This window comes from Mytilus trossulus, chromosome 3, assembly GCF_036588685.1.
Source record: "Mytilus trossulus isolate FHL-02 chromosome 3, PNRI_Mtr1.1.1.hap1, whole genome shotgun sequence".
NCBI lineage: Eukaryota > Metazoa > Mollusca > Bivalvia > Mytilida > Mytilidae > Mytilus > Mytilus trossulus.
In genome coordinates this window covers 8058881-8082533 of record NC_086375.1, presented here as the reverse complement: position 1 = coordinate 8082533, position 23653 = coordinate 8058881, and the positions used below count along the sequence as shown (strand labels likewise).

The 23653-nt window shown below is 32.9% G+C and overlaps 1 protein-coding gene across 1 annotated transcript; it reads right to left on the bottom strand.

The window, feature by feature from the left end:
- Positions 1-967: 967 nt before the first annotated feature.
- On the bottom strand, positions 968-23596 carry LOC134710079 (uncharacterized). Its single transcript, XM_063570259.1, has 11 exons — positions 23523-23596; positions 22710-22799; positions 18794-18878; positions 17586-17672; positions 15781-15872; positions 14960-15147; positions 11620-13155; positions 11244-11328; positions 6433-6481; positions 4349-4449; positions 968-2135 (listed from the first exon to the last, which is right to left on the bottom strand). The coding sequence occupies exons 1-11, from the start codon at positions 23553-23555 to the stop codon at positions 1998-2000; spliced, it is 2484 nt and encodes an 827-aa protein (XP_063426329.1). The 5' UTR covers positions 23556-23596; the 3' UTR covers positions 968-1997.
- Positions 23597-23653: the final 57 nt, after the last annotated feature.

The window sequence follows — 23653 nt, the reverse complement described above, 5'->3', positions numbered from 1 at the left end:
TTTCACACATTGCGACTTGGACAGAGAGTTGTCTCATTGACAATCATATTACATCTTTTTATTTCTATATACAATTTAGCTATGACTGGAGTGATAAAAAATCTAAGTAAATGTTGTTGTGTCAAATATTAAAACCTGCGTAAGATGTGAAAAATGTGTTCAAGACAAGTTCTGGTGCTTCTTTAGGGCAAATAATTGTATCTATATATATGATCTATACTACATCGTATATTTCTAAAATTAGCACTGAGAGTTATCATTCAATTAAAAGTGGGAATATGATGAGCAGGATGACACATTCATTCTTGTAGTGAACATTGATTTCCTTCGGCTGTTGTCTTCTCTTCAGTCAAGTTGTTGTCTCTTTGACACATTCCCTATTTCCATTCTCAATTTTATTGATTTCTACAGACTCTGATATGTTATACAGAATCATTAAACCTGTAAACACATTTTTGTTAGATGTGATATAAACACGATAGGGTAAAGTGTTTTTTTTTCTGAACAGGTTTTTATTGAGTGTTCTTGTTACAATTCTGCATAACAGTAGAAAGGTTGAATACTCCATTAAAGTTAAATGTTGTCACATATTTTAATGTGCTCATCAAAAGTCTGAAATATTGTCAGTGGTTGTCTATATGTGTATTCTGTTGTTTTTGGTGTTGATAAAAGACCTTTGGAAGGTTCTGTTAAATCTGAATCTGAAGTCGGTGAAGACAACCTGCACAAATTTTCCACTATTTCAGAGTTTGAAATTTAGCTATTGTTGAAAACCTTCATTCAACTGACTTCTAAATTACTTTTTTGTTTGTGTTGTTTGGTTAATACTATTTCATGACTTGAATCCATTAACTCTGTTTATTCACAAAGAATAATTTTCATATCTTTTTAAAAAAGTTATTTAGAAAATAATATTCACAAATCAAATTTTCAAATTGTTTATTTCTATATAAATGGTAGACTACCCGATATACCTATGACTAGAAAAGATTATTCAAATCTAAACCAAAATGAGAATACATAACAAAAAGGAAACAATTTGCTTCCTTTAAACAAACAAAATAACAAAAATGTATAAAGTTTCTTTTTACAAAGTTAACTCACATGGTCTTAAGTCAGAATATGCATTAAGATATTTGTTTTCTTTCTTAGTTAAAAATCTATACATTTATGTAAAATTAACTGTAATTCTTGAAGTCTATTTGACATAAAAGGGTACTCATTTACTATTAAGGGTTCAATTGTATCTAATTTGACAGGGAAGCTTTATAAAGATCAATTAAAAGATAAGTTTCTTGGTTCAATAAGAATCTGTTACAATCTACTGTGGTTCATGAGTTTTAGAACCATATTGTGAACATTCAGGTTTATGTTTTCAGCTAGATCGGTCTCTATTTATACAGAAAAAGTATATTTTGTTATCTTGATTAATTCAACAGTCACCTACCCTGTATACTAATAAATCCATGAAATATAACACCCAAAGAAATATAATGAATCCACAGTAAAAAGTCTTAGTTGTAAAATATAACTTAAAACTGTGTCAATACAATGAGAGCTTTCTAACACTCAGTCAACAAGTGAATATAATGCTTTTAAACAACCACAGAGTCAAATTGAATGCCCAATTTAGCTAGGAGTGACAGTATTTCTTTACCCTAGTCTTCTCTTGAGGTAAATATTGTTTTCTCTTTTACAAAATGTTTAACACATCTAATAAAGAGTTTTAACTGGTCAAAATGCAGAATGGATTGAGATCATAACTCATATAAAGTTTGATTGTCAGATCTAAATACTGATATGAACTTCACATGTATAGGTTTACATTTGTGTTGCTTCAATTGCACAAAGAACTTGTATTTGCCTATAAGTTTATGAGTATTAGCATCAAAATTCCTGAGAAAAAAACCTCAATTTTCACATGTCTTACAACCTTTGTAAAATAATGGAAGGAATATAGATATATATGTAAGCTTTTCTCCTCAATACAGATCTATTCAAATGTAGACACCTCCTGGCTTGGACAAAGCTTCCATCATCATGACCTCTGATTCTCTATGGCTGACACTGTTAACGGCCATGTGGATCTTTATTAACATTTCAGGTAGCAAAACTTTCATCACATATTCCATAAACTGAAAAAAAAACATATCATAAATAATTACCATAGCATCAGAAAATTGAAATTCTGTTTGTATTTATCGTCCTTTAAAGATGTATTTTTATTTAATTAATCTTTACACATAGATGCATTTTACAAATTTTATCAAACAAATAAAACTCATAAAATTGCTCAAACTTAAGGAGAGAAAAATTATTCTAGACTTACATTGCCCTTAAGGTGGTATCCAACACATTCACTAAAATTAATTTGGCTCGTTTAATTTTCATAATTTTTAAAAAAAGTATTAACTTTGATCCTTTGATAAATCAAAGAGCTGAATAGCTCTGAGGGGAAAGGCGGCCCTTGTTTCTATTAAATTATGTTTTTGGAAGAGGGGGGGGGGGGTATCTTATGATAGTTTTCATATGAAGAATGAAAAAAAGAACAGCTAGAACATGTAGAAAGGTTGACAATATTGAAATCAATTGTTGTTTATGTAATTTCATTTCCTTAGTTTAGGATTCAATTTGGACCAATGGAAGAGATCTGCATCTTCTGAATCTAAACATTTTATTTAAGTTGATAGCTAATTATCTATAACTCAACTGAATTCTGTCATTTCACAACAACTACATTACTTTTTGAAATCTTGATTGTGTACCACTGAACTGCAGGCTAGGGCAATTTTCCATTTTTTGTGACAGTACTCATGAATCTTTAAGTTTTTTCTTTAGAAAGTGTGGACTGAAAAATCTATTCAGTTTTAAATTTCCATTGTTAAAGTTCGGAGTTACAACTCTCATCACAGGGAAACAGGTACTAATAAAAAAAACAATATGAGTGATGTAAACTGTGTGAAGCTTGTTTCCATATCTTAATTTTGAAATATTTGTAAATAATAAATATGTTTAAACCAGGCTACAAAATGCAAATTTATATTATTTTTTTTTACCATTACAATGATTATGTAGGTGCACAAAAATTTAGTTTTAATTAAAGACTACTAATCCAATGAAATGTCACATTTGAAGTGTTTAAAAACATTAACTTTTATTTTCGTGGATAATTAATCATCAATTGAGTTGCTCCTGAATTGGAGGGAGATTCTCTGAATTTTTACAGAAAAAAGTGGTCTCACAAATTAGCGACAAGAAGAATTTTAGCGACCAGAAGAATAATTTTTTCTTGTCGCTAAATAGTCTTTTTGAAGCTTCTTGTGTTTTTTGACGCTTCTTGTCTCTAATAAGTGAGACCCGAAAAAGTAATAAAATCGTTTCTTTCCCCTGTCTCATGTAACCCCACGATCTTTGTTTATTTTGAAAGTTGTTGACCTACAAATTAAAGTATTGCATGTTGATGTTTAAATCATCTACAGTAAACAATATTATGTTTAGATTTAACAAATACAAATTTGTAATTAGTGCACGATCTCTAAGAATGATTTAAATAACCAGTGAACTGGTGAAGGATATCCCTGCTTCTTCCAAGAATGACGTCACTATAAAATACAATGTAGGTTGGATATATTTAGAATATCTCGTCATACTAATTTTTCCGGATTGTAAAATAAACGTAAATAGTGTAAAGGAGAGTTCAAGATACGATAATTTCTCGAGAAACAGAAGGGAAATGTGTAAAAAAGTGTTTAAAGTCAAACTATTCATTTCTGGGTCTCCTTCTCTTCAATCTAAGTAAGAATTGTTGGGGGGTTTTCCACACTATAACATGTATAAAAACAAAATGAATGATGTGAGGGAGTGTCAATCTGGTCAACCCCATAGGGGATTGACGGCTTGAAGCCGTCTTACCCCAAAAACATAAACATTTCAAAAAATTTTAATCAATCGTTTTATTAGAAAAATTACACTGGTATAATAGCAGATTGACATACACTTATTTTGATCATTGAGAAGCTTAATATTGCCATCACAACGCAATGTAATTTAAACGTTAAGCTGATTTTACAGAGTTATCTCCCTGTAGTGTTAGGTACCACCTTAATATGTTATTTGAATATTTTTGTCCTTGGGTTGCTGTCTTATTGAAATACACCCTCTAAATTGTCTTTAAACAGACAGTATAAACATATGATGTATCCAAACAAAAGTGCACTTTTTGTGATATCAAAGGGCTTTTTAAATGTCAAAAGAAATATACTATTCTCATAACATAAGTTTTATCATAATATCTTTTATTACTCGTCTTTTCTTGAAATATTTAATGTACAAACCGCATAATCATTACCTTATGATGTTTCTTACAGAAAATGGACATTAATGTTTCCATGACGATATCTTGTTGTTCTTCTGTAAACAATCCCAGGTGTACTTGATGGTTTAGCAACTCTATAAATACAGAAAATCATAAAATAACACCAAATAAACATATTACTAAAATAATTTCATGTATATTAACATTTTGATAATGTAGATGATGATGGTTGGTTGGCTGTATAACTATCAGCCCCAAATTAAATGCTTATTAAGGATGAGAAAATATTAATGCATTACAAATATCAATTCTGCTTTATACTACATGTACTAGTCAAACTTGGTGAGCTGGACTTTTAATATCCTAGTTGACAATTCCACAAGCCTCAGGAAGACATGTCACCATACCAGGACATGCTATTCTGACTTCAAGCCAACCAGTCTATATCCTTTCCAGTGTTCGGGAAGGACGTGCGCCCTGCGCCTATAGCGCATATTGACAAGAAATGTCGCATACAGTGACAAATGTAAGCGCCCACGTGGCGCACAATATTTTTCACTTCTTTTTGAAATGTTTAGATATCGTCAAATGAATTTCCGATCAGGTTCCGTGCTGCCATGTGTGTGTACACAACTATGTAATGTTCCTCCAATAGTAGGAGCACCTATATATTTTTGGGACCTCTCGGGTGTTTCCCTATGATAATACGTAGAACCATGAGGTCAAACTGATAACCGAAAAACGTAATTAACCATCATACATTATATATATTTTTTTTTATAAACAACTTTAAATTTGTGAAATTTGGCTAGTACAGACAAGATTTAACTCTAATAATAATCTTATTTAGTTTAGCTTTGTATTATTTCGATTGAAGAACCCCAAAGACTTTTTAGGAATATAGTTATTGTTAGTCCAAATAATTATGACATCTGGCAAGGCTATTTTAAATTTTTTTCTGGGGCCGTGGACTAAGTTATTGTCTCCATAAAAGACGCCTAACTGTCCTTGTCATTTTTTGGTCTTTGGCTCGTTTTGACATTTTGTAAACATGACTTCAGCGATTTGTTGTTTTGTTCTATGAATTAATGGTACTCTTTACTGTTATTCTTGTCACTGTGATGAAGTTATAATAATACAAAAAGTGCAGAGGAAATGCCTGAAATGTCCTCTAATATGGAACGTCTGGAATAAGTATGGTATCGACGAAGACCCAAATTTAATGTACAAAAAAACCCCATGAACATGAACAAGGCAACAGTACCAGTTTAAACATTGTAAATAAAGGTTAACTTAAATATTGTTGGGGTTGGAAGAAGTTATTGTATTTTCATTGAAATTGAAATTACAAAATCACAGGAACAATATCCATGATTTTATTTTAAATCATAAAGGTAAGTACCAACACCTCTGTGCCAAAATTATACTGATACTTTTTTTTTTTTACAGAAGTCAATTCAAATGGCCCACTCATTTGACAGCATGCCCCATTATTTTTTAAAATTGCCCATTGAATTTATTTTTGAGGGCCCTGGGCCCATAGTGAAAAAAACCTTCCAGATCACTGCCTTTCTCCTCCAATGCTGTGTGCTGATCAGAGAGACTCCAATAATCCAAATCTTAAACAAAGGCACTCCATGAGGTGATTTTAAAAGTAGGTCTACAAAAAGTATAAACTTGACTTAAAATGATGAGACCTTTATCCTCATATTTCCAGCTGAAGAAAAGGTAAAATGAATTGATGTCAAATGGTCATCTAAAATTCATATTCATGTTTAGAATAAAAACAAATATTTAAGGAATGACTAATATTTTTTCTGTCTATGAAAAAATAACATCAAAAATTTAGTGCGCACTGAAAAAATGCGTAGTGGGTTATTAAACAGTGTCCACCACATTTTTTATGTTATTTCGAATAGACAGAAAAAATATTACAGTTATTACTTATAATTTAATTCTAAATTCCATTTTAAATCGTAGAAAACCATGAAAAATGGTTGATGACATCACGGTCACATGACTAAATTATGTCTATGGGCTGATAACAAAATAACGTCAGCCAATCAGAAGACGTGTTACAGCCAAAAACAAAATATTTGATGATGTTGCATACTTACTTCTTGATCTTCCTCCTTTCTTATAATCAAGATGGCGCCACGACTCAGTCTGAAACACAAAATTAGATCTTATCATTCAATGAAACAGCTTTATTTCATTAAGAAAAATAGTAAACCATGACAATAGATAATAACTGTTTAGTGTCTTTAAATATCAGCTGTATTTGTACGAGGTTAGGACACAAGGTGTATGCTAGCTTTTAGCTTTTAGATAAACAGTTATTGTCTTTATCCTGCAATTTATTCTGTATATATTATTTGTGTTTTGAAAGACACAAAAACACTTATTTTGCATTTATTTTGGATTTGAAATCCCTTGAGACCCATTTAGTAATACGATACAGTAATCAGACATTCACTGAAGACAAACAAAAAGAATCTAGAATGGTCAACAATAATACATCACTCAAGGTGAATAATTATCTATTTTAACATAACAACTAGTTTCAACAATAAAAACAAATAACAAAACATTGTCCAATTTGAAATAGGAGTGTACAAGTTGTCCTACGCTTCCGACTCGACATTCACTAAAAATGCATGCTGAAATTGACGTGGTTGTTTATGTTACGCAATCATACAAATTCAAGTTTTGAAATCAATAGTTGTCATCGTAGAAAAGGCTGCTGTTCATGTGTGTATGTTAGGCCAGGATTTTTCAATTTGTTGGTTTACGGATCCGCCGACCCGATTTTGCCGATTTCCAAAATAAAAATAAAATCGAATTTTCAGGCTTTTTTTTTATTCTCGCCGACCCTAACAAATGCATTATCCCTGAAAAATAATTAAAATATCCTTTTATATGAAATGAAATGCATTAATCACTAACAGAAGTGATGACACTTGCTGTTGTGAAAAATGAAACTTTCAGTTTACGTTTCTAAAAATAGACAAATCAATTATTAATTACCTTGAAATGTCGTTTGCGCAAATAATTTTGCGGAACGAAACCTGTGGTTAAAACCAATTACACAATAAGTTCGTTTCCCTTATTTGTCACCAGTCCGTAAGATGCATGTTCTCATATAAATAGACTTGTCAATGTGGACAGGTGGAAGTTCAAGACATCAAGTTAAAATACTGAATTTAAACAAATCATTTGATATTTTCTTGTTTTATAAATAATAAACAAATATCGTCCATTTGGATAAAAAACGGAAATGCATGACAACAGATTATTTAACCTGATATTCTCGTTTTTCCAGTGAACGAGTCTATTACGTTTTTGACACGTGTGTTGAAACTTATTTCCGTACGACGTTTTTACTTTTTTTTCTTTATCAGTTTTTGTCCTTATTATTTTTCACCAAGTTTTGATTAAAAGCTAAGTCAAATAACTGACGTGAATTTGTTTTTCTTGTTTGTGAAATGACGATTTAATTTCGTCTTTGTCAGTGTACCCCCCTTTTTTTTATGGTAAATTATTAGACAATGACAATGCTATGTTTACAGCTGAGCAATAATATTTCATCAAACTAAAATTTAAGAACGATGAAAAAATATTATGACAAACATATTATTAGAAAGGTGAAATATATTTTTATTTTGCATATCAGTTTTCTGTCTTGAACGTTCTTTTTTTTCTTTTTTTTTTTTTCCCAACCGACCGACCCGACTTTTTCATGGAGAAAATCCGTAAACCAACAAATTAAAAAAACGTGGCCTTATCAGAAAATTGGTGTGATTTTTTTTGTTCTAAAGAAATGTTTGAAAACAAACAGAACGTATAAAGATATCGTTAATTCGCAATTAATACGTCATTGGAATGCAACTGCAATACACATTCTGAGGTCACCCAGTTTCATACAATACTCAGTCAGGCAGTGGGCGGAGCTTGTGAGCTATGTCTGTCTAGTATACAGATACAGCATAGCGATATCTGTAGGGCTGAATTTGTATAGTAGAACACCCAATTGCAGGATAAATAATGATAACTTGATATGATATTTATTCACACATAGGAATTTAGGAAATCACCACTGCTAAGTGTGTTTCTGGAATCAATAGGTACAAATTGGTCAAGACTTACTAGATAAGCAAGAAATAATCAATAGCTAGTAATCACCGATGTCATTTATTTTTAATGAACATTTGAAAAAATTGGTCAAAACTTGATGACAAGTGGGAAATTATCAATCACTTGGAAACATTAAGTTAATAATTGAGAAACTAGAGAACTGACTGCTTACCCTCCCAAAACACCTGAGATAACACCTTGCTTTTAGAGGAGTTCCTGTTGCCGAGTCTCACCCTCCCAAAACACCTGAGATTACACCTTGCTATTAGAGGAGTTCCTTTTGTTGAGTCTCACCCGAGATTACACCTTGTTATTAGAGGAGTTCCTTTTGTTGAGTCTCACCCTCCCAAAACACCTGAGATTACACCTTGTTATTAGAGGAGTTCATTTTGTTGAGTCTCATCCTCCCAAAACACCTGAGATTACACCTTGTTATTAGAGGAGTTCCTATTGTTGAGTCTTCCTCCCAAAACACCTGAGATAAAACCTTGTTTTTAGAGGAGTTCCTGTTGTTGAGTCTCACCCTCCCAAAACACCTGAGATTACACCTTGTTATTAGAGGAGTTCCTGTTGTTAAGTCTTACCCTCCCAAAACACCTGAGATTACACCTTGTCATTAGAGGAGTTCCTGTTGTTGAGTCTTACCCTAACAAAACACCTGAGATTACACCTTGTTATTAGAGGAGTTCCTGTTGTTGAGTCTCACCCTAACAAAACACCTGAGATTACACCTTGTTATTAGAGGAGTTCCTGTTGTTGAGTCTTACCCTCCCAAAACACCCGAGATTACACCTTGTCATTAGAGGAGTTCCTGTTGTTGAGTCTTACCCTAACAAAACACCTGAGATTACACCTTGTTATTAGAGGAGTTCCTGTTGTTGAGTCTTACCCTAACAAAACACCTGAGATTACACCTTGTTATTAGAGGAGTTCCTGTTGTTGAGTCTCACCCTAACAAAACACCTGAGATTACACCTTGTTATTAGATGAGTTTCTGTTGTTGAGTCTCACCCTCCCAAAACACCTGAGATTACACCTTGTCATTAGAGGAGTTCCTGTTGTTGAGTCTTACCCTAACAAAACACCTGAGATTACACCTTGTTATTAGAGGAGCTCCTGTTGTTGAGTCTCACCCTCCCAAAACACCTGAGATTACACCTTGTTATTAGAGGAGTTCCTATTGTTGAGTCTCACCCTCCCAAAACACCTGAGATTACACCTTGTTATTAGAGGAGTTCCTGTTGTTGAGTCTTACCCTCCCAACACACCTGAGATTACACCTTGATATTAGAGAATTCCTGTTGTTGAGTCATACCCTCCCAAAACACCTGAGATTACACCTTGTTATTAGAGAATTCCTGTTGTTGGGTCTAACCCTCCCAAAACACCTGAGATTACACCTTGTTATTAGAGGAGTTCCTGTTGTTGAGTCTTACCCTCCCAAAACACCTGAGATTACACCTTGTTATTTGATAATTCCTGTTGTTGAGTCTTACCCTCCCAAAACACCCGAGATTACACCTTGTTATTAGAGGAGTTCCTGTTGTTGAGTCTTACCCTCCCAAAACACCTGAGATTACACCTTGTTATTAGAGGAGTTCATTTTGTTGAGTCTCACCCTCCCAAAACACCTGAGATTACACCTTGTTATTAGAGGAGTTCCTATTGTTGAGTCTTCCTCCCAAAACACCTGAGATAAAACCTTGTTTTTAGAGGAGTTCCTGTTGTTGAGTCTCACCCTCCCAAAACACCTGAGATTACACCTTGTTATTAGAGGAGTTCCTGTTGTTGAGTCTTATCCTCCCAGAACACCCGAGAGTACACCTTGTTATTAGAGGAGTTCCTGTTGTTGAGTCATACCCTCCCAAAACACCTGCGATAACACCTTGTTATAAGAGGAGTTCCTTTTGTTGAGGCTTACCCTCCCAAAACACCTGAGATTACACCTTGTTATTAGATGAGTTTCTGTTGTTGAGTCTCACCCTCCCAAAACACCTGAGATTACACCTTGTCATTAGAGGAGTTCCTGTTGTTGAGTCTTACCTTAACAAAACACCTGAGATTACACCTTGTTATTAGAGGAGTTCCTGTTGTTGAGTCTCACCCTAACAAAACACCTGAGATTACACCTTGTTATTAGAGGAGTTCCTGTTGTTGAGTCTTACCCTCCCAAAACACCCGAGATTACACCTTGTTATTAGAGGAGTTCCTATTGTTTAGTCTCACCCTCCCAAAACACCTGAGATTACACCTTGTTATTAGAGGAGTTCCTGTTGTTGAGTCTTACCCTCCCAAAACACCTGAGATTACACCTTGTTATTAGAGAATTCCTGTTGTTGAGTCATACCCTCCCAAAACACATGAGATTACACCTTGTTATTAGAGAATTCCTGTTGTTGAGTCTTATCCTCCCAAAACACCTGAGATTACACCTTGTTATTAGAGGAGTTCCTATTGTTGAGTCTCACCCTCCCAAAACACCTGAGATTACACCTTGTTATTAGAGAATTCCTGTTGTTGAGTCTTACCCTCCCAAAACACCAGAGATTACACCTTGTTATTAGAGGAGTTCCTGTTGTTGAGTCATACCCTCCCAAAACACCTCAGATTACACCTTGTTATTAGAGAATTCCTGTTGTTGAGTCTTACCCTCCCAAAACACCTGAGATTACACCTTGTTATTAGAGGAGTTCCTGTTGTTGAGTCTTACCCTCCCAAAACACCTGAGATTACACCTTGTTATTAGAGGAGTTCCTGTTGTTGAGTCTAACATTTATCTTGTGTGCATACTTACATTTCCTTGAAAGATGGACTTTAGATACATCTTATTCTTTAGTACCAAATATTTTAATTGGTCTTCTGTTAAATTACAAACAGTTCTACAATGTAAAGAGTTTTCCATATTACTTTGGTTCATTTTAACATGTTTACAGTAGAAGAGTCATTTATTTGGCGAGAAGAGACAGCTATTTTGTTATCCTAGTTTTCAATCTGTCTGAATTATAATCACTTATAACCATAAAAATACATATATATGATACCCCTGCTATAAGTATTCGGTAAACAAAAAATTAATGAATTAAAAATCGTCATTGACATTAAAAACCTAACTCAGACGAGCTACATGTATATTAAAACATTTTCAGCTCTTCCTTAATATTATAACCTACCCAGAATTCCTAATTTTGTTGTCCATGTCATTTCCAGATTCATCCACTGATAAAATAAAACATTCCACTTCTTCATCGCTCACTTCGTTCATATTGTCATCAAAATTAAAGCCGTTCACATCACCATCAGTCTTGGCAACTTTTGGTGGATTCAACTCATCCTCTGAGGTTGAAGGTGAAAAACTTGGAAGAACACGCTTACTTCTTTTTCTCTTGTTTTTTTCATTTTTTGTTACTTCATTGTCAGCTGAACTTGTCACATGCCGATTCTCCTTGTTAGTTTTAATGACTTGACAAATATCAATTGCCCTTTGAAAAATTGAAGTTCGTCTTCTGGATTTATATGCTATGAAGTCACAATCAGGCAATTCAGAATCACTTGAATCACTATCACTCAAAACATTTGTTTCCATAGTATTGGTTGTTTGCTGGCTAATCTCTTTCTCCATAAGGTCTGTTCCTTGGTGGCAAATCTCAACATTTGTCATCTGCTGGCTATTCTTATAATCAAACATCAGATCATTTACAACATTACCCCCAGTTTGAATGTCATTTTCCTCCAGTCTTTCATCTGTATCAGAATTACATAGATCTGTTATCTGACAATCACCTTCATTGTCATAAATGTCAGCATTTGTATAGATTACATCCTCCTCCATTTTGTTATCAGTTACCATGGGAACTTGAAGAAGATTTTCAGCCATATCTAAGCAATCTGAGATCACATCTACCTCATCATTTTCAGCAGTATCATAATTGGCACCAAGATTATCGTCTTCCGAGCAAAATTCAAATGAAGTATGTTCGTTAATTATATCTGGCATATCTTCTGGAGGTTCTGTGAGATCTAATGAACAATCAGACACAATGTCAGGCATGTCGTCAGGAAATCCATCTTCAACAGTTTCCGAGGTAATAGCCTTATCAATGTCAGGCATGTCATCTGGAAATCTATGGTCAACAGTCTCCGAGGTTGTAGTTACATCTTTGAGTATATTGAAGTTTGACTGCAGACTAGATCTAGATTTAGTTGTGCTTATATAGTTTGTTTCAATACAAGTTGAATCTGACCCAGAATCACAGCCATTTTGAGTTTTAGAAGGAGACATTGGACTAAATTTTGGAACTATAATGGCATGGCAGTCTATTTCTATATCAATATAATCTATTTCAGACTGACAGGAATCTATGTATGGAGGATAATTTGATCCATATTTTGTTCCTCGGTAATTGATACACATGTCATTTTGACCAGACTCTGAAGATGAGTTACTGGTTTCCTGTTGTGAGCTTACTGAGGTAACAGAAGATGAACAGTTTGTTGATACAGTTTCCTGTTCTATGCTGCACAGTCCAGTAATAGATGGTTTGCTGTCTTGTACTAGATTTTTTGTCTGATGAGATTCAGTGGAGGAAGAGACAGTATTGGAAGCACAGTCTGGTTCTTCTCCTTCTATTTCCTTAAAGTTCTTTAAGATTTTTGCTATTCTCTTTTCTTTCTTGACCTTAGAAATAGCTTTGTTGGTTCTTCCGACACTAAAAAATATGAGATAAAAGTATGTTGGAAGTCTTGTTATCAGCATGGGTTTTGCACAACAATTGGTTGGAAGAATGAACAGATCAACGGATAGACAAGGTGACTACAATATAGATCCAAAGATAGAGGTATACCATGTGGCCCGAGAACACAGTTATTTCGTAGTGCATTTCTTTTAGACAATAAATTCAAATTAAAAAAATCGCACCTGCTCTTTCTCAAAAATATTTTTACTGTGTAGTGTACTACCAGTGAGACAAATAATATCAAAATTATAGAAACTTCTACCAGCTCTAACTCAAAATATTGCCAATTCTGTGTTAAGGGGGTGTAAAATTCAGTTTGACAGCTTCAGACGTGATAAAATTTTAGAACTGGACCAATTCACTACTTAACATACAGTTTCAGCACCCAAATTTTTTTGACATGTAATTACATCCCCAACTTAATATTTCAGGCATTTAATATCAAGAAATAAATTGGGAAAGTGTATTGAATAAAACATGTAAGTTAACCACTGTTTACACTAGGGACTATATTCAACGAAAAACCAAAGGACAATAACTGTGTCCTTGGACCATGTAACAACAAAAAAGTGTCCCCGTACACGGATGCCCCATCCGCACTATCATTTTCTATGTTCAGGGGACCATGAAAATGTGGGAAATTTCTAATTTGGCATTACAATTACAAAGATCATATCATAGGGAGAATGTGATGTTTCAAGTTGATGAGACTGCAACTTCATAATAAACTACCTCGACCAAAAACTTTAACCTGAAGTGGGACGAACGAACGGACGGAGAACAATGCACAGACCAGAAAACATAATGACTATAAATTGGGCATACAAAGGATCATAATCATATATAACATCATCACTTTGTTCAATGATAGATACACAAGTTAAACTAAAAGTGTCACCTAAGGAGCAGGATATGCCTTCACTACCAAAGCACCTGAAAACAAAGGGAAGGGTTGATGTTAAATAGTCTGTAGTCTTCTATGTTTAGTTCTGTAGACGGGTTTGTTATTTCCTTATTTTGTTCATTTATCGTGTTGTCCATTAGTCTTTCACTAAGGAGTTTGAATATCCATTTGGAATACTATAAATTAAGAAATTAATGCGAGGTTTTTATTATTGTGAAAAATGTGACTGAATGGTAAACGCAATACTTTACACTCGCATTTTGAAATAATTTATATGAATTTAACAGGATTTTTCTCAAATTCGTAAAAATTAAAATTGCATTTAAGTCTAAAATGACAAAATGACAAAATCGCAATAATTAATGCACTCAATAATTTCAGAATTTACAGTATGTTGCAATCCTCTAACAAATGTGAAACTTCCAGTAAAACTATATTACTTTTCTGCTTATGAAAAAAATAATCCATCAGACTCTAAATATCTAGCAAGCAAACACAAACACTCATTTTGCTTTCACCTTTATATGCACATCCTTATCAACAAATACAGCAGCCTATCGTACCTGCCAACTGTCACTATTTGAGGGGGATTTCCCCCATGGAGGCTCCCAAATTAAAATTTTGAAAGAGCAATTTTGTCCACAATTTAAACAAAACAGTTAATTTTAAGCTTATGAAAGTATGAAGAAGCCAAAAACCAACATTAAAATGTATTTGCAGGCCCCCATGAAGGATTTTTAGGACTATGACAGCCATCTTGCACTCAAAAAACCCATGGGCATTTGGAAAAGTTGGCAGGTATAAGCCTACGTCATAGAATTTGTTTTCATGAATACCAAATGATAACCTTAACATAAGTTATATCAAACTTACAGGTTTTTAATAGCTTTTCGTTTTCCCTCATTGGAAGATACACCATTTTCTGTGTTACCATGGTTACCATTCTGTTTGGTATTACCAAGACTACCATTTTGACTTGTAGATGATTGTTTAGTAAAGTAATTACTTATGCTGACTGAACTAGTTTGTGATTGGCTACAGTCATGGAGGACTTTTGCTAGCTATAATTACAAAAAAACAAAACATATCGACAAAATCATAACAATAAATATAGGAGACTATAATTCAGTGGTTTTTGTTTGTTGCTGAATATTTTATTTGATTTTTGTTTCTTGTTTTGTACCTAAATCAAACCGTTAGTTTTCTGGTTTGAATTGTTTTCCAATGCATTTCTAGGCACTCTATATGATATGCAGTAAGGGTTTTACTCATTAGTGAAGACAGTTACACATGGTTGCTAATTTCTTTATCATTTGGTCTCAGATGGAGAGTTATCTCATTGGCAATCATATCACATCTTTATATTTTTCATATTCATAACAAGAATGTGTCCATAGTACAAAGATGCCCCACTTGTACTATCATTTTCTATGTTCAGTGGGCCGTGCAATTGGGGTAAAAACTCTAATTTGGCATTAAAATTAGAATGATCTATTAATAGGAAACATTTGTACTAAATTTCAAGTTGATTGGACTTCAAAATCAACAAACACTACCTTGAACAAAAACGTTAACCTGAAGCAGGTCAGAAAGACAAACTGATGAACAAACAAACGTACAGACAAAAAACATAATGCTCATAAGTGAGGCATAATAAATATCATATGTATTATTAATCACTGGACATTCCCTACCTTTGTTACACTTTTAGTATCTTGAGATTCTAATGAGGTGACAAACACGACCACTTTCTCTCTGAACACAGTGTAAGCAGTACTGTAAAAATCTGAAAGTAAACATAGTAAAGATGTGTCCATCAATGCTTCCAGATGGAGCAAGTAAATTGTTTCACTAATAATAGGTAAAATCCTCATATTGCAAAAATATAAGGGTGTGTAGAAAATAAGTCTGAATGTTATAATGTTGATGATTTTGCAATCGGTTATTTTTGAGAAACGTGAAGTTTTTGATGTAGATAAAGATGATTGATTAACATCCAGTGGCAAATAGTTCATGCATATTCAGGACAAGAACAATTTCACAATAAATACAATGGGTTATTTTTGAGAAACGTGAAGTTTTTGATGTGGATAAAGATGATTGATTAACGGTTGGTTGCTTAACATCCAGTGGCAAATATTTCATGCATATTCAGGACGAGAACAAGTTCACAATAAATACAATAGGTAGATCTAGTTACAATAGAGGCCATCTAGGATGATGGTCTGGGAAATTTGGACTGCCACTGGAAAATGAGGGTATATTGGATAGGGACAGAAATTTTACCTTGCAACAGGCCATCTACAGACCCTTGTAGATAAAGCAAGCTTCAAAGGACACCCATATTTTATAGGTATTAAGCAGTACTACACCCATTCTTTGGAATAGGCCAAGTTGGCAAGTTCTATGCATCTCTATGTGAATTGTTGGGTTGCTGTCTTCATTGACTTTTAATAATTATCTCCCATTTATTCATGACTTCTTTATTAAAATCACTGACTTGAGCAATATTTGAATAATTAATACCCCTTCATCTCTAATTCATCCAATAGGTGATGACAATCAATTACTTTTTGAAAATTCCTTAAGAATGCAATTTATAAAGAAAAAAATTGAGAATGGAAATGGGGAATGTGTAAAAGAGACAACAACCCGACCATAGAAAAAAACAACAGCAGAAGGTCACCAACAGGTCTTTAATGTAGCAAGAAATTCCAGCACCCGGAGGCGTCCTTCAGCTGGCCTTTAAACACATATATACTAGTTCAGTGATAATGATCGCAATACTAATTTCCAAATTGTACACAAGAAACTAAAATTAAAATAATACAAGACTAACAAAGGCCAGAGGCTCCTGACTTGGGACAGGCTCAAAAATGCGGAGGGGTTAAACATGTTTGTGAGATCTCAACCCTCCCCCTATACCTCTAGCCAATGTAGAAAAGTAAACACATAACAATACGCAAATTTATAAAGAAAGCTATTTTTATAAAGAAGCTATTTTTAACTTCTACCTAAACCTGTATTCATAGAAAATTTACTACTTATATGGAATGCACAATGAAAATTAAACAAGGGACATAACTCCAGGATCCTCAATGCATTTTATGCAAATTTGTCAATTTGTTCCTATGAACAGGAAGAAGCAGAATGGTTGGTATCAAACAATTGAATGAAATACGAAAAAAAAAGTAATCTGTAACACAATTTTTGTGTATAAAATATGTATTTTTTTTGCTTTTGCTGAAATTTTTCTTACCAATGCATCATTTTGGTCTCTTGTGGAGAGTTGTCTCATTTGCAATCATACCACATCTTCTTTTTTAATATACACAATTATATCCAATTTTCCCTATTTGGCAAAGGCCCCAAATATCAAATTTCCTTTGTTAAGTCATGATATTTATTTGAAGGTTTCAATCATGTAATTTCTTCTTGTTTTTTAAATGAATTTATTAAATTATAGACTGGTACTTAAAAATACAGTATTAATATATACCCTCCTCTCCTGATTCTTCTTCACCAAGTAACAAAGTATGATGGAGGGATTTCTTTTTAAACACATAACCAAGCCTCACTGTACTTCCTATAATATAATGTAGAATTGCAAATAAAAAAAGCATTATTATTATTATATAAATAAATTAATTTCCAAATATACCAGTATGGTTGATATATATACATTGAATATACTTTACATGAGTCAGCAAAATTATACTGATTTATCTCTCTTTGCTGCTAGCTTGATCCTGAAACTGGAATTTGGGATAAAAAAAATCTACAACTTTTCATCTGATCTCTTATTTTCGAAAATATATAATAAGTTATTGGCACATAAATTAACATACTAGATCATTAAAATCATCACAGTTTGTGGTGATAAAAAAAAGTTTCAAACTTGTCCTTATCCATCAGCAAATCAGCTTTCAAAAAAATTAATCATTATATGGAGTCTGCGAGTTCTTGCTGTTCTCCTAATGGATCGGTAGTTTCTTTCCGAGATCCTTTTCAGAAGGATTTTCGGCTTTCCATTACATTGATACAGCAGGGCATTTGGTAGTGTCGGTTTTGATAGATTTTGTCCTAACCAATTCCTCGTTATTACCTTAGACGTATTTTGCCAAGGCATTTGTGTGGCATCCGGGGTGACCCTTTGCCATTTAAAACACAGATATTAAAAAAGGAATTTGATACATAAAAAAATACACTTTTTTATACTTTGAGGACTGAGCGTATCAGGCGAGTGTGTGAGTTGGTATGTTTTATTTTGTTATATTTTTTTATGTTTAGGGACGGTTAACTTTCTGGTAATAAGACACGTCACGGCCTGGCTGGGAATTGGGTAGGCAAATTCTCACATCAATCTGTACCAATACAGGCTCCAAATGCTTCCTTTATATGCCATAACTTATGGTGGTGATCCTTATAAAGGATGCTTATATACAGAGACAAGAAGTATGGTCTTAAGTCTTTGAGTGTTTTCAAATGAGAAGAATATAGCAGTTATACATGTTATAAGTTTTTAAATAATACAAATATATCTTTATCTGTTAGGAAAATGTCACACTCATATAAATAATAAAAATTTATCAATCCACTAATTGGCACCTTCAAAAATAATAATCCACAATTATAACAGAAAAAAATCTGTCAGATTTTGGTTCTGAATCAACATTTAATTCCACATTTTTGTGATTTTCACCTTACCTGTTAAAATATTCTGTGATTTGTCATTTTTGTCTCTTTCTTCTATCTTTGCTCTTACTGGACCTTTCAGTAACTTTTCTATTTCCTATAAAATAAAATATATATATTCATACAATTATCAAAGGTCTGGATCAGGAGGCAGGTTGTTGATTGTGAACGTAATCTAGATTTTGTATGGTATTTTTACCATATTTCTAATTTGTATTCTTGATTGTTTTTGCTAATGAATTTCTTTTCTACTAACCCCATCTAGAGTGAGGAAGAATATCACTAGTGGGTTTGAATGAACAACTCTTATCTATCATTAAACACAGAAATGGATTTTATTTATCATCTTTATTGAACTGTTGGGATGCTATCTTCCCAACAACTATTAAAATTTCACATTTTTCTCTGATACATACATATATTTTATAACCAGATACTACGCAGGGCGCAGCTTTATACGACCGCAGAGGTTGAACCCTGAACAGTTGGGGCAAGTATGGACACAACATTCAAGCTGAATCCAGCTCTAAACTTGGATTGTGACTAAACAGTTGACACAGCATAGGTTTCTGACACAGAATGAATGTGTTCTAATAAACTTAAAATTTTTGTTTTCTCTTTGAGCAATTCACTATGCTGTTGAATATAAATCCTCTCAAAAAAATGTCTGAAGAAATTTTCTTTTTATTCATGAAATCTGAAATGAGAAAAATTGAACCCCCCTCCCCAACTATTTTTTTTTCACATCCCCCTTTCCTTTACTCCAAAACTGATCTCAATTCAAATTTATAATGGAGTTTGCAACAATAACTTCTCATTTAAATACATCATAAAATATTAAGATGTAAAAAAGTGCTTGTTACCACTGAAAAGATTGTTTTAATTTATAAGTTGGTAGTAAAAAGTGAATATACATTGTTTATTGTACATAACAATGATTTAAGTTGATTCTGGACAAAGAAGGCTAATTTCAATTAAAAAAATTCTTGCTATTGCACAATATTGTGCAATTAGAAATTTCTTGCTTACTATTCAGGTCAAAGAAAGATAACTCTAATCGAAAAAAAAATGCTATTGCACAACATAGTGCAATTAGATAAGACTTGTTATTGCACAATACTTAATATAATAATTTTGGATCCTAATTTGGACCAACTTGAAAACTCGGCCCATAATCAAAAATATAAGAACATGTTTAGATTCAGCATACCAAAGAAGCCCAAGAATTCAATATTTGATGAAATCAAACAAAAGTTGATTTTGGACCCCGATTTGGACCAACTTATAAACGTGGCCAATAATCAAAAAAATAAGTACATTTTTAGATACAGCATATCAAAGAACCTCCAGGATTCAATTTTGTAAGTTTATTTTGTGACCCTTTGGACCTTAATGTAGACCAATTTGTAAACATGACCAATCAAAGTGATGGATATCACTCATGGAAAGATTAGAACAGTAGTTTGAATTATTTCATATTAAGGTATGGTGGGGAAAAATTAACATTCATAAAGCACTATTGCTAAAAATTGCATTTGTCTTTAGAAGGAAACTTGCTTTTTCAGCATGAGGATAAAATGAGCTCAAATTAAATAATATGGGTCTCTAAATTTGCACAATTTTAGTTAAACTGCAGTTTATATTTTATGGAAATTATGTTGCCCGTTCTGAACATGTTTAAAAAAAAAAATAAAAAAAAAATTCTAGTAAATGTTACCAACTATACTTGTAAGACATAAATTTAGACCAACAGCTAAAAACTTTAAAGTGCCAGCAAAAAAAAATCGAAAAATGTTGTTTTTGGGCATTTTGTAAGTTGAAACAGAGGTTATATGGCATTGAAGATTAAAAGTTTTAAAGTGCCTTTTGATCAATTTTTAAAGTATTTTTCGACACAGGGCATTGAAAATGTACTTTTTCGACGTCAACCAATTAAAAAACTTATTTTATTGAAATGTGGATTGTTTCTTGATTGCAAAAATATATATTTACTTTTAATAAAAATTCAAATGACTAAAATAGACATAATGCATGTTATGATTGATGGGAAATAAACAATGGTTAGTTATAATTAAAAGTTTTAAAATTTCAAAACTGTTTCAAGCCAATACCTGATAAAAAAAAAAGTGAACTAATCTAAATTGTTGATTAATTACTGACGATTATTGGCTATTTATCAAGTAAATTATAGGCCATACTTGAATACCTTTTATATATTCATATTTTTTTTTTTAAGATCTTGTTAATCCATTAATCATTTATCTTTCAGATATAATTTACAGAATCACTTTATGTAATGTAGATCAAAAGTAATTTGCAATAAAAAAATATATCACCCTTATAAATATCAAATATCTAATATACACATTTGTGTATTCAGTTATGAGGTCAACTACTTCTTTATTAAGAATTAGATGCATATTGGAGTGGTTTGTGTAATTATGTAAGACTGAGGTTGATAGGTAATGTGGTCAATTTGATTGGCAGTTTAGGAGGTGGGGCATTGTAATTAAAGGTCCACCTTGTCTCTGATTGTTAAGTGATAATGACAGTTGTCAATCATACTAGTTGAATCAATACCCACTTACCTAATCAATTTTTTTTTAAAAGCCTGCACATCAACACACCTTAATGACATACATTCTTGAATGAACTGCTCCAATAATATACCCATTTTGTTTTCAGTTATATGTGTATTATGTGCAAATACATGAGAACCATAGGGAACTACATTTTAGTGTGAATCCATTTAGTAACAGTAGGTAACCTGTCCTGTTGTTAGGGAGGGTGGTGCCTAAGTAAAGATGTAGAACAAGTTCTAATCTTTCCAAAAATTAAGAATCTACATACACAGTTAGATTCGGCATATCAAAGAACCCCAATTTTTCAATTTTTGATGAAATCAAACAAAGTTTAATTTTGGCCCCTTTTGGCCCCTTATTCCTAAACTGTTAAGACCAAAACTCATAAAATCATTATCAACCTTCCTTTTATGGTCATAAACCTTGTGTTAAAATTTCATAGATTTCTATTTATCTATACTAAGGTTATGGTGCGAAAACCAAGAAAAATGCTTATTTGGACCCCTTTTTGGCCCCTAATTCCTAAACTGTTAGAACCAAAACTCCCAAAATCAATCCCAACCTTCCTTTTGTGGTCATAAACCTTGTGTCAAAATTTCATAGATTTCTATTTCCTAAAACTAAAGTTACTGTGCGAAAAACAAGAAAACGCTTGTTTGGGCCCTTTTTGGCCCCTAATTCCTTAATTATTGGGATCTAAACTCTCAAAATCAATCCCAACCTTCCTTTTGTGGTCATTAACCTTGTGTTAAAATTTCATAGATTTCTATTCGCTTTTACTAAAGTTAGAATGCGAAAACTAAAAGTATTCGGACGACGATGCTGACGATGCCAATGTGATAGCAATATATATACGACGAAATTTTTTTCAAATTTTACAGTCGTATACAAATTTTGTAATTCAAACTCTTTCAATTCCAAAATATCTTAAGGATGCAGACCTTTAACTATGTGGCTTGCATTTAACATGTTTAACCTGTTTCTAAGCCTTTTACAAACAAATTTAATAGTTTAATACAATGTATAGTTATATATTTTATTTAATGAATGTACATTCAGTAATACATGTAAGAGAGCTATCATTTGATTTTAATGGGGGGGGGGGGGGGGGGGGCTAGGATGAAATTTGAAAAAAATAGGCAGGACAGGAGTTTTGAGTAAAAAAAAAAGGCAGGATGAGACACTTGCAAAAAAAAAAGTCAGGATGACAATTTATGTAAGAAAAGTCAGGATAAACTATAAAAAAAAAACAGGGCCGGATAGAGTGAAAAATAAAAAGGCAGGACAGAGATTACAATTAAAAAGCTCCTTAAGTACTGCACTTTCTACTTGGAATATCCACCAACCTTTAGTTGATGTCGCTGAAGCCATCTTTTGTTGGACTTTTTTTCATCCAAAGAATGAATTTCTATTTGACAGACCAATCTTGCACCAACCTGAAATAAACTCATCATAATGATTGATGTTCCTGTTTTATACTACTTTTTAAAAGCACTATTAGATATAGTGGCCAGTTTTTACTGGTAAATGAAGTCAATAAGTTTGTCTTAAAAAAGATTTGATTCTGTTAAACTGACAGTTATATATACTTTGTTAAAAAAGATGGAATGGTCTCTTGTTGAAGACGATCGTCTTTGCAAATTTAAAGGGGGGCGCACGCCTGCCACACCTCTGCCTAAATCTGCCCCTGCAATGGCCATGCATGGAAGCTATTGATTTTGAAATGACCAGGAGCGAATGGTCTTCTCTAGCATTGTCCAGGACTTATGTATTCATTCATTACACCTTATTTACGCTTGTATGCAAATTTGTACGCCAATTTGTAAGGCGTCAAAGAAAAAAAAAGAAAAATATTGAAAGCCTTTCAACACTTCATAATCATTTGAACTAGTTTAGATTCAAATTAAAAATTCCCTAGCATGTGACTTCTTGTAATTTTTAACATATGGCAGCCCAACATATTAAGAAGTATTGTGTAGATGTGTCTTGTTTTAAAAAAAAATTATTGCATATGTTGATAAAAAAAAATGTATATTTCAGCTGTTTTTAGTAAATGCCTGTTGTTCCAAGCTGTCCATCGAAACATGATCTACTGTTTTGCAACAGATCAAGAAACAGATTTTCACATTGTTTGGTAAATACTAGGAATGATGTTGTACTTGTAAATACTTTGTGAAGAATTCGCTGCCCATCGAAAAGTGCGGGTAAAATGAGTTATTGCCCCTTAAATACAGATTTAAGACTTTTCACTATTCACATAAATACTCTAGAGAGGTTCCGATTTTAAGAG

Excerpts from the sequence above, each read along its gene's own strand:
- LOC134710079 (XM_063570259.1), bottom strand. The coding sequence starts at position 23,555 with ATGGGCAGCGAATTCTTCACAAAGTATTTACAA. Across the intron at positions 22,800-23,522 it reads TCTTCACAAAGTATTTACAA|GTTGGTGCAAGATTGGTCTG; the intron begins GTACAACATCAT and ends AGTTTATTTCAG. Across the intron at positions 6,482-11,243 it reads AGTCCATCTTTCAAGGAAAT|ACTGAGTCGTGGCGCCATCT; the intron begins GTAAGTATGCAC and ends TTTGTGTTTCAG.